Source organism: Oncorhynchus kisutch, linkage group LG16 (assembly GCF_002021735.2).
Source record: "Oncorhynchus kisutch isolate 150728-3 linkage group LG16, Okis_V2, whole genome shotgun sequence".
NCBI lineage: Eukaryota > Metazoa > Chordata > Actinopteri > Salmoniformes > Salmonidae > Oncorhynchus > Oncorhynchus kisutch.
The window spans coordinates 49,384,489-49,397,058 of NC_034189.2; the positions used below are offsets into that span (position 1 = coordinate 49,384,489).

General features: G+C 43.7%; 1 protein-coding gene across 1 annotated transcript; it reads right to left on the bottom strand.

Moving 5' to 3' along the window:
- Nucleotides 1-9,733: 9,733 nt before the first annotated feature.
- LOC109881621 (leucine-rich repeat-containing protein 3-like) lies at nucleotides 9,734-11,512 on the bottom strand. The gene has a single exon (XM_031793098.1). The coding sequence runs from the start codon at nucleotides 11,224-11,226 to the stop codon at nucleotides 10,426-10,428; it is 801 nt and encodes a 266-aa protein (XP_031648958.1). The 5' UTR covers nucleotides 11,227-11,512; the 3' UTR covers nucleotides 9,734-10,425.
- Between the last annotated feature and the right edge of the window lie 1,058 nt (nucleotides 11,513-12,570).

A 12,570-nucleotide genomic window follows, 5' to 3' on the forward strand; every position in this document is an offset into this window, starting at 1 on the left:
AACTCACCCTTTTTCCTCTAAATCAGACCGGATAGGTGAAACAATGGGTTGCAAAACTCAGCCATTATCCAGGCCCTCTGAGATCAGCGAGGAGGGAAATTCGACAAGGTCAGAGGAAAGGAAGATAGGGAGCAAGTTATCCAATTGGAATGTAGCCACAACGTCCGTCCTTGGAGCTGAGATATTGATTAGATCCCAACATTGCTCCTGATTTAGCCCCTGATTTAGCCCCGGCAGGCACAGCTGTAGCACCCATGTTAGACTACTGACAGGCCATTCATCTGACTGTGAGAGCCTCAACGACCGCTGGTATATCAGGCAAATTAATAATATTCCATTAATAATTGTCTATTCTCTCCCTTCTCCATGTTTCATCCTCCGTGTATCCTCCAGGGCTAGTAGGACAACGTATCTGAGAGCGAACCCGGAAATAAAACACTGGTTAAGAGTTCTGACAGACACAGGCGGTTTGTTTGTCTCTTTGGCTGTCAGGTGCTACTGAGACTGACCTAATAAACTATAGTCAAAGTCATGGGAACCAGTCCAAGTCGTCAGGTCCAGACATAATGTATTGGTGTGTTCAAGACAACTGGGAACTCTGAAAAATCATGGCGTCAGTCATATCATGACATCAGTGATCTTCAGGTTGGAAAGTTGGAGCTCTAGAAAGAGGCCAGAGTTCCTGACTTGGAATTCCAACTTAGATGACCATTCAAACTATTCCCAGTTGTTTTGAACGCCCTGAAGTCTGAGATTTCCGAGTTCCCAGTTGTCTCAAACGCCCTGAAGTCTGAGATTTCAGAGTTCCCAGTTGTTTTGAACGTGGGTTCCTGGGCAACTTGGGTTCTGATAATGATGGTAATTAACGTTTGAACGTTGAGGATTTTACACATTACTTTGAATGTGTAAATGTGTGAATGTTTGTGTATATGCATGACAGAGAGAGATAGGGAGAGAGAAAGAGAAAGAGAGAGAGAGAGAGAGAGAGAGAGAGAGAGAAAGAGAGCGAGCGAGAATGAGAGCGATGTCAATCATTCCCAAGCCTCTCAAGCATCCCCTAAATGTAATCTGTGGTCTGAAGACATTCTCCTCTCTCGATCACTACACCATCAGCACACCTGACTGCACTGGCTTCTAGATGGTTCTGTAAATGTTAGTAGAGCTATTTTCGTCACTTTTTTAGTTCCATCCCGAATCTACTTACTAGGGGCCTCATCATTTTTTGGAGCATACATGCATGTGACAGTTTTCAACCCAAAGTTTGTATTTATAAAAACTGAACTTGACGTGACTATATGCTTATCCTCCCGTGAACTTTAGACCATGCATACGCACAGTTTCTATTGGTTGAAGTCTTCCATTGCAAGATGGCAAAAGTATTCTAGTAGTAGTAGTAGACTTTTACAAATCGGGAATAAATATATGATGTCACTCTTATTCATAACAACCAACAAAAAACATGTAGGCCTAGCTAAATATAATAACAATATGCAATCATTTGCCATAGTCAGAAAAGTGAAAATCGATTTATCTTTGCATTCTAAAATAAATAGAAATAGACATATTTCCTATTATTTATTGCAGAATAAATGTCTCACCTTTTCTGACTGATGGTAGCCTACAGGCCTACAACAAGTTGGGACAGACTAACATTCTTCATCTCTCATTTAATTGGACCCACGTTACAGTAGTAAAAAGATAAGCTATTTCAAGAATTCCTATTTTGCTCCATGCGATCCGATCCGAAGCACAGTTTAACGGTTGAACAGACGGTTCACCTTTTCCATTGACGTTTGTATGCTACGTCGAAGTACTGTAATGTGACATTTGTAGCGTATACAATATTTTATTTATATGCTCAACAAAGATAAACACAACATGCAACAATTTTAAGATTTATAAGGAAATCAGTCAATCAAAATAAATTCATTGAAAATTACCCAGTTTACCGGGACAACTGAAAGCCCATGCTTCGGTGGAAGTGGTAGAATGGGGATCCACTGTATGAATAAAGTATTTACTAAACAAAAATACAAACGTAACAAGCAACAATTTCAAAGATTTTACTGAGTTACAGTTCATAGAAGGAAATCAGTCAATTTAATTAAATGCATTAGGCCCTAATCTATGGATTTCACATGACTGGGCAGGGGCGCAGCCATGTGTGGGCCTGGGAGGGCATAGGCCCACCCACTGGGGAGCCAGGCCCAGCCAATCAGAATTCGTTTTTTCCACACAAAAGGGCTTTATTACAGACAGAAATACTCCTCCGTTTCATCAGCTGTCCGGGTGGCTGATCTCAGATGATCTGGTGAAGAAGGCCGGATATGGAGGTCCTGGTGTAGCGTGGTTACACGTGGTCTGCGGTTGTGAGGCCGATTGAACGTACTGCCAAATTCTCTAAAACAACGTTGGAGGCAGCTAATGGTAGACAAATTAACATTCAATTCTCTGGCAACAGCTCTGGTGGACATTCCTGCAGTCAGCATGCCAATTGCATGCTCCCTCAAAACTTGAGACATCTGTGGCATTGTGTTGCCATACACCAAATTACCATATGCATTTAGCTGGGACTATTAGTTAGGCTATTATAATTTCACAATTTTGCTCTATGCATCCAACAGGGTGAGCGGTTTATAACATACAGCAGAATTTAACAGATGAACACAGCTGTAACGTTTTGGGTGTCGTGATTGGGAAGTCAGGCGCAGGAAACAGAGAGTTCAATATAGTGCTCTTTTAATGCACACACGGTGAACAACGGCCACCCCACGAAACACTGGGTGCTCAAAACAAATGCCCCAGACACGGGAGACGAAAACTGTCCAGCAAACTCCACGAACATAAACCAACACGTTCGTCTACACCAAACACAAAGGTTACAATAATTAATCCCGCACAAAGAAATGGGCGGGCCGGCTGACTAATAAAGCCCAACTAATTACAACAAACTCAAAACAGGTGTAACCAATAAACACATAAGGAGGGGGAGGAAAGAATCAGTGGCAGCTATTAGGCCGGCGACGACGACCGCTGAGCGCCACCCGAACGGGAAGGGGAGCCACCTTCGGTCGGAGTCGTGACAACAGCTGATATTTTGCATTAAAGTGTGTACGCTACCACTCTTAAGTAGACCCACTGTAGTTTTCATTTTTACAATAAAAAGTACACAATATTTCAGAATTCGCAGGCAGTGCAGCATATTTAGGTTCAGGAAAAAGTGAATGGCATTTAATGCTTTCAAACGATCTGTTTACAGGTCCATAACAATTTGATAGTTTTTTTCTTTCAGAAATGGTCAGATACAACAAATTTCACTGCAAAAGTGAACTGCAAACCCTTCCAAAGACATGTGATCCAGATCACCATTGATATTTCCTTTAGATACGGTCTTGGCCTAATTCCAATACTGTACATCCAAACTATACAGCAAATAGAGTGTCATTGTCGCCATGAAAAAGGTGAGGTTATGATGGCTGTTTTTCAGGCAGCCTTATAATGCGCGTCTACAGTTCTACGACAGGTCTGATTCATATTAGGAAACATGCGTATGTATGGTGTGCACCAATTTTATGAATCTTAATATTTGTGTGTACAGTCTTCATAAATAGCTCACACAGATATTTAGTGTTCAATTTTAACAATGGTTATAAATGAGGCCCCATAAATGAGGCACTGTCTGGCATGTTCATACCACCTGATGTTGCTGTTCGCTGGCTACTGAAAGGCTAGGGAGAGGAGGGGAAGATTGCTATGTTCCAAACACATGCGAGACAGATAGGGGGGGGGGGACAGCCAAACACACTTTTTCCTGGCGTGTTCTTTCTCTCGACATACCAAGCAGGGTGCTGCTTACTAACCAGTAATGACGTTGCAACAAACAGTACATAGGAGGTAAGGAATGTAAATTAGCGTCCATACAGCACTAGATAAGCATTTCTGGGAAACTTTAAAACTGTAAGCTGGGTCAGAAAACTGGACACTTATCCACTATTTTACGAGTTCGCCTTCTCGCCATCTGACGAGCATGTTGGAAGGGATAGTAGCTGATGGAGTTTGGCATGAGGGTTTCGGATGGCCGGTGGCTGAGGTGCTTGATGATGGCTGTGGGGAGGTTATGAGCTGCCGTGGTGGCAGCGCCGATCCAGAAGGAGTAGGTGGTCAACAGCAACGGAGGGTGCAGCGTCAAGGCTCAGTGTGAGGAAGGCAATGGCTGTGGGGTGGAGATGAGTCCCGGCTACAGGAGAGAAAGTGAGAGAAGGGGCCTAATCCTGGCTCTGCATGGGCGTAGGTGGGTGTGAAGTGGAAATGGGAGCTTGGGCCGGCTAGAGAAAAGGTGTATGCAGGACTCTTGGCCTAGGCTCTGTCCAATCTTGACATGGAGAAAGCCATGCAATGGCTGTGGGGATGGCGTGGGAGGAGTGATGTAATCAAGTCACTAGACCGCAAGCCCATGTCAGTTGGTAGCGCTAAAGCTGTGATCTAATCATTTAAGCTACTATTCAAGGCTAGCTTGGTAATGCAATAGCTAGTGAACATTTGTTGTTAAATTATGCAAGAGAGAGACTTTGACAACAAGTCACCACTAGTCCAAGTCACCACTTTTCGGGTTCGAGTTGAGTCACTGCTTGGAAACACTGCATGGGAGCATGGTACAAACTGCTAGAGAGAAGATGGGCGCGTGCAGGAGGTTCAGTCCTGGGATGGGCGAAGCGCATCTGAGGAAGGCCGTGTGATGGCTGCCTGGTGGAGTTGGAGGCTCTGTCCATCGCAGTGTAGTGAGACGAGACACTGGAGGTGTGGAGTGCAGGGAGGAATTTCAGGAGGTGCAAGGTTTGGTCCAGGCAAGGTGCCAGAGCTCTAGTAGGGGACCAAGATGGACTGGCCAAGTTGCACTTTAGTGAAGGAGCCGAGTCATCCACTCGATATGGTAGACGTTTTGCTCGCAGACATGCACTAGAGTGGAGCACATTGAATGTCAGATGCTGAGCTTAGCAACTGAGGACCTGAAAAGAGTGGAAGGGGCAAGAAGTTAGAGAAAGGAAGGCCCAACCCCCGGTCCTGGACCAAGGTTGTGCTGAACCCCCTACATGGTAGGGTCAACCCCCAGTTGTTGACTGGGGTTGTGCCAGACCACCCAGCACAAGGAAAGGCCTTGGACATGGACCAAGGTTGTGCTGGACTGGCCAGTGCAGGGAAAGGCCCTGGTCCAAGGTTGTGCTGGACTGGCCAGTGCAGGGAAAGGCCCTGGTCCAAGGTTGGGCTAGACTGGCCAGTGCAAGGAAAGGCCCTGGTCCAAGGTTGTGCTGGACTGGCTAGTGCAGGGAAAGGTTGATGTGGAGAGGGAGGTATGGTAGTTCTTCTGGTAGTTGATCCAGGAGCCGGTGAATATCCGCAGTCTTTTGTCATGTTATCCTCTGGGGCTAACTCTGTCATCTTTCGCTGAGGTTGTCTTCATAACTGTGGGTTCATGTCCCCCAGTTTGGTGCATCTTTCAATGGATTACCATGTTGGTGGAATGAGTTAAGACTCACAAAGGTTTAAAAAGTTAGTTGCCTCCAAAATGATCCAGGCAGACAAAGAGTACAGGTCATGGCTGCCGGAATTGCTCACCTGGAGAAGCAGGGAACTGCCAGAAGGCAAGAGGGGCTGCAGGGAAGGAGCGGTGTGGTGGGGTCGCCGTGGAGGTAGGTCAGGGAGGGACGCCGTGAGGAGGAAGGGGCTGTACCGTGTCGGCACACCATGGAGGGGGAGAACACATTTCAAACATGAATTTTCACTCTGTGACGAGTTATAAGGTGGGAGCAGTCTGAGGATGGCGGGAGATCTGCCCCTAGCATGTGTGGTGGCCGAGGCAAGGGCCGCAGTAAGGGTCGCTTGTCCAGCAGACAGGGACCTGATTGTTTCTGGGACAGCTGTGTCAGATAATTCTTCCCAAGGCAAACAGTCCACGTCTTACAGTTGTTGCCCAAGGGCCTTGCAGCACAGAAGGATTTGTTAGGCAGATGTACAAAGGAAGGACGATGGATTACGTTTAAATACTATGAGGGTGATTGATTAAGCAAGGCGATTCAGGTGACTGAGGTGGGCTTGTGGATAATGAAGATTCGATGCAGGTGTGCAAATTGGCATGGTCACAGCTCTATGTCCATATATGGAGTTCTTTGTTAATAGGCAACATTCCAATATGGGTGTCGGTGCCCATGTATGGAGTTCCTGCTCAAAACCACATTCCAATATGAAAGTATGCTCTAAAGCTGCATTTCAATATGGAAGACAATGCCCATATATGGAAGTTCCTGTTGTGGATTAGCTGTATCGTCCTCCAGAAACTGCGTTATAACCTACACATGGTGCTACTATATAGTTGGGAAAGTATACTATATAGCACCCTGCTTATACACACACTATAGGCCTATCATTCTTAAACTACTTGGCTCTGAGATCAAGGGGGAAGAGTGGAAAAGACAGAGAAAGCTGAGGAGACAAATTGAAGCAGCTATTAGGACAGCTCATAACACTCTAGCTATACTAATTGTCTGGTCTAATGGGATATGAAGACAGAAGATCCTTTATTAAGTTCTGATTGTGTCATTGGAAAAGCTCATTTGGAAAATGACCTCAGAAAATGCCCTTTAGATTTGGAGATGGACAAATGGTATAATTTCCCATTGGGCTATCATCATAGACAATAGTTGCAATTTCAAGAAATGTCACAATTACCATAAGGACTAGAATTTAAGTGTGCACTTCCACTTCTTTCATATGCAGAAAGAATGGATTGATTGCCCTTAAAGTTCTTATTTGAATCTTGTAAGTAATTTGAATTACTACTCTGCATTGAGTCATAGTCACAGTGTGTGTAAGTCTAGCTAAAATCCCACATTATGCAGATAAGTCAAATGTAAACCAAATATTGAATAAAATGCCCCAAATGATTAATACAAACGTCTATATTGCTTTGGCCAGAGTCATTTACGCCAATTCACTGAACCACCAACCACTGAACCACCAACCACTGAACCACCAATGAATCTTGATGTAGGGTAATCTTTCATTTCTCTCCATCTATTGATATTTCTATTATTCGGCCTGTTATACTTTCCCTTTGGAAGCACCAGACACCAGGCCACTGAGTTTGACATGATAAACTAATGAGCCATAGGGCTCTGGTCAAAAGTAGTGTACTATGTAGGGAATAGGGTCCCATTTGGGATGCTCTGCAGAGGCTTCCTACTGCGCACGCACTCCAATTCCACATCTATGACTCCATCCATAAATAGTATGTCTTTTCTAGGTAACGCTACTCTCATTCAGGGAAACACAAAGAGTCTGCAGTCGAATCTCTCACATAAAAATCCAACTGAGATTTACACCTACTCAGATATAGATAGAATATCAAAGATGGGACAAGAGCAATCATGTTGGTAAAATGTCACATCGTTGATCAATAAATTATTGTCCCTCAACATACAGGATTTGCTGTGAATGTTTTGTGTATTCTCTAGTGCATTTAGTGATAATAGTAAACAAGATATACATAACTCAGTTTGAAGTTTCTGTACTGTTGGGCTACAACTAGTAGGTTATACAATATGATGGTGAGAATCCTCTCAAGATTTATAGTTAAGCAATAAGGGGGTGTGGTATATGGCCAATATACCACGGCAAAGGGCTATTCTTAGGCATGACGCAACTTGGATATACCATGGCTGTCAGCCAATCAGCATTCAGGACTCAAACCACCCAATTTATAATATAACTTAGATCACATCAGTGAATGTTGGTGAAATGGCACATCATTGATCAATAAATAGCGATGCCACAACATACGTCTTGTACACTAGTGAATTTAATTATCCTATTAGGATTATACCAGATATACATTTGACCTATATATACTGTTGGGGTAAAACCAATAAACAACATTTGTTGGGTGAGATTTAGTCCAGATTTGGATCGCATCAGTGAGAGAATTAACCTATTTTGGGTTTGAGTTATTCTTTGTTCCATGTCTTGCTCCTATAATAAATGGGGGAGAAATGTATTCCATGTTCAGCATGTGCTGTATAATTCATAATGATGTATGTTCTGTGGGAATAAATAGGAAATCTCATTATAAAGCCATACTTCAGATTTTAGTTTAGCCTCTGCAGGTCAGATAGGGTCAGAGTAGTGAGATTTCCTTTTGAGGCATTCCACCACATCTAATTTTTAAAACCACACTTGTTTCCTAGAATAACTTCACAGCCTCCAAAATGGCACCCTATCCCCTATACAGTGACCTATGGCTCTGGTCAAAAGTAGTGCACTATATACGGTATAGAGTGCCATTTGGGGTACAGGCCTTATGAATAATAACACGATTTCTCTGAAATGGGAGAAGGCAAAGTAGCAGCGCAAACTGCAGTTGCAGAGATGAATATAATACAAGCGTAAGAGCTCAATCAGACACAGTACATATGAGATGAGAGAGAGACAGAGAAGAGCGAGAGAGAAAGAGAGAGAGATGAGACCGATAGAAACCACACACCACAATAAAGTGCACTCAACCGTGTCCTCGGAAAGAGAGAAAGAAGATTGGACAACCTCATCATGAATTCAGTCATAAAAAGGAGGTGTAGGAATTCTCTTCCATATGCAAAGTAAAAAGTCAAGGTATTCAGAAACGACTACCTTTCTGTTTCTGACGGAAACAAAACAGGATTACTAGTAGTTAGAGCCCTTTTTATTTCAGATATAAAAATTACAGCGCTTGATTCACAACCATTTTGCTAAGAATAATTAGAAACAGAGACGATCAAGACAAGACATATCCCTGGGGCTACACGACAGACAAAGACAGTTTTCATGGTCAACGTTTCTCCGTTTCAACACAAATCTCAATAAAACAATAGAATGTCTCCTTTTCTCACTTTCCTTTCATTAGTTTCTCTCTCCTAAACATAAACTACACCCCATACCATTAAAGGGACAAAACATACAAACCAATAGAGACAAAACAATACAGAACACATACACTACTGAGGAAGTATAGACTACTTCCAACTGTTGGTCATCATAGACTTTCGGACGCAACATCAGCATCGATCAACGTCTGTAGAAGGGTGTTTGACAGTTTGGGAACTAAATCCGATATGAGTATTTAAAGATTTATGTCCTGAAAGTGGCATCACATTGATTGCCAAAATGAGTAATGGTAAATGATTCATAACACCCTTGACAACAACTAAAATATTTAACATGACATATTAAAGCTAGAATCTTCAGCTAAATCAATAACAAAGTGGTACCCCTCTGTTTAGTAAAAAGCCTGGAGAAATGGAACCACTGTCAAATTCATAGAAATAGCTATGGACATAATCAAACAAATGACAGTTTTAACCATGTTTTAAAGCCAGACAGTATTTGTTTACCTTGTTTGCAAACATTGAAGCAAAAAAAAACACATATCTGGGGTTCTGATTGGGTACAACAGTTGAACTAAGCTCATGAGGCATTTATACATTATATTCCTTAAGAAGCAATGGGTGTGTATCGTTCATTTATAAGTCAAAGAATGGATCTAACAACTCCCACTGGGCAAAAATGGATTGAATCAACGTTTTTTCCACCATCCGTTAAAATCAAAAATCTATGCGATGATGTTGAATCAATGTGGGAAACTGATTAGATTTGAAAAAAGTCATCAATGTAAGGGAATGTCGTATTTTTTTCAATGACATGATGAAATGTTTTGTTGATTTCACATCGAATTGACGTTAGTTGACAACTCAACCAAAATTAGATCAAAACTAGACATTGAAATGACATCTGTGCCCAGTGGGTAAGGATTCTAGCTTTTAAGGGATTTTGTAGTTCGACATTTGCTTTCACAGTGCCTTGGTTGAGGTACTGTTTACTGTTTCTAGGCACTTGAAGACACAAGATGAACATTCAGTCCAGTGTAACAGCCAATCATAATGAATAGATCAATAGTACCGTATAGCACTGCAACCAATCACAACAACCAAATCAATATGGAGACACTCACAGAGACTTATACAATATATTTCTCATTAAATCCTACTGTTGGGAAAACATATGACAATGAGAAGTAGAGGTCATGTTCCTTTCCAATAAACAATAAATACAATAAAAACAGTCGACAAAAAAGTAGGTCGGAATTGAGTCAGAAATCTCTAAAGGTATTGACCCCATGACTTCATAAACAGTCGACACAAAAAGGGGCACGTTGATTGCACTGACGAACCCGAGGCCCACTGCGAGCCGGTCAGGCACGTGTAGAGGGGCAGGTGCAGTCCAGAGGCCCGTCTTTACATTCAAAATAGTTACATACACCTTGCAAGTTTGCCACTGTGTGAACTATCCCATGGACACGTAAGAACCCCCACCGCTGTCACTGACACCACACATAGACCACTGCTAGAGCACAGTGCTGGCTGTGTCAAAGTCCTTGCTGGTCTGGGAGGAGCTGGGTAGAGACTTGAGGTACTCCATGTGTCTCCTTGCGTCCTCCTGGTTGTGCCTGACGTAGTAGATGACGTAGGCGATCACCATGGCGAACCAGCAGAACATGGTCACGAACATGGCCACGTCGGTGGTCTTGTGGTGGAAGTTACAGAAGTTGATGCCAGAGTCCAGGACCTGAATGACGGGCCGGCCGGCGTACTCGTCCTGGACAGAGGTGTGGCAGCTCACCTCGTTGACCGTCTCAGGGTCCAGCCTCAGCTCCCTCAGTACCTCCTGGAGGGAACACTCGCAGTGCCAGGGGTTGTTGGAGAGTCTTATACGGGCACTCAGCTTGGTGAAGGCCTCCTTGGGGACGCTGCGGAGCTGGTTGTTGGAGAGGTCCAGGGAGCGGAGTCCCTCGGAGACCCCCAGGAAGGCCCCTGAGTCGATACTCTCGATGTGGTTATGCGACAGGTCCAGCTCCTTGAGGCGGCGGAGGTCCTTGAAGGCCTGGTTGGGGATGTGGCTGATCCGGTTGGATGAGAGCAGGAGGGTGACGGTGTCTTCCGGTAGGTCCGGGGGGATCTGGTCAAGGCTCCGGGAGACGCACTGCACCACCACGCCGTTCCTCTCCGAGCAGTGGCAGCTCTTGGGGCACGGTGTCACCATGACAACCATGAGGGCCGCCACGAGACACAACGTCCTCACGGGGGAAGTGGAGACACAGAAAGAAGAAGGGGACAGGGCTTGCCAATGTGGCTGAGGAGGCCCCATTAGCCCAGCCGGTAAAATACCTGACTATCCCTGGTTTCAATGATTATTGATGGTACATAGCAGCTACTCATATACATATCACTTGATCCTGTACCAGATTAATAACCCTCTATCTTCATCCCCATATCCATCCATTAGAGTCCAGTGAAGTGACTGTAGTTTGACCAAGGACAGTCCGGTAGAATACAAAAGATGGGTTCCAACTAGACAGATGAGGAAAGGAGTGGGCATATCATTTTGATCCAGACATACTGTAGCACAAGTTTCAGGACCGCCTATCACTCAGTCCTCTGAAGGCAAGGAATCTGAAATAGAGAGAGAGAGAGAGAGAGAGAGAGAGAGAGAGAGAGAGAGAGAGAGAGAGTGAGAAAGAGATTAAAAGAGAGATTAAAAGAGAGATTAAAAGAGAGAATAAAAGAGAGAAACAGGCCATGGCTATTTCTTTGATGATCCATTTAGTGGATTTTTTTAAATATTGTAAGTCTGTGAGGTTCTGGGTAGATGAACATTACAAAGCCTGTTTGAGTTGTAGTAGTGAGGCAAGCCAGTGTTTGAGATGTAGTAGTGAGATGTAGTAGTGAGGCAAGCCAGTGTTTGAGATGTAGTAGTGAGATGTAGTAGTGAGACAAGTCAGTGTTTGAGATGTAGCAGTGAGATGTAGTAGTGAGACAAGTCAGTGTTTGAGATGTAGTAGTGAGACAAGCCAGTGTTTGAGATGTAGTAGTGAGACAAGTCGGTGTTTGAGATGTAGTAGTGAGACAAGCCAGTGTTTGAGATGTAGTAGTGAGACAAGCCAGTGTTTGAGATGTAGTAGTGAGACAAGTCAGTGTTTGAGATGTAGCAGTGAGATGTAGTAGTGAGACAAGTCAGTGTTTGAGATGTAGTAGTGAGACAAGCCAGTGTTTGAGATGTAGTAATGAGACAAGACAGTGTTTGAGATGTAGTCGTGAGACAAGTCAGTGTTTGAGATGTAGTCGTGAGACAAGTCAGTGTTTGAGATGTAGTAGTGAGACAAGCCAGTGTTTGAGATGTAGTAGTGAGATGTAGTAGTGAGACAAGTCAGTGTTTGAGATGTAGTAGTGAGACAAGTCAGTGTTTGAGATGTAGTAGTGAGACAAGCCAGTCTTTGAGATGTAGTAGTGAGACAAGCCAGTCTTTGAGATGTAGTAGTGAGACAAGCCAGTGTTTGAGATGTAGTAGTGAGACAAGTCAGTGTTTGAGATGTAGTAGTGAGACAAGCCAGTGTTTGAGATGTAGTAGTGAGACAAGCCAGTGTTTGAGATGTAGTAGTGAGATGTAGTAGTGAGACAAGTCAGTGTTTGAGATGTAGTAGTGAGACAAGTC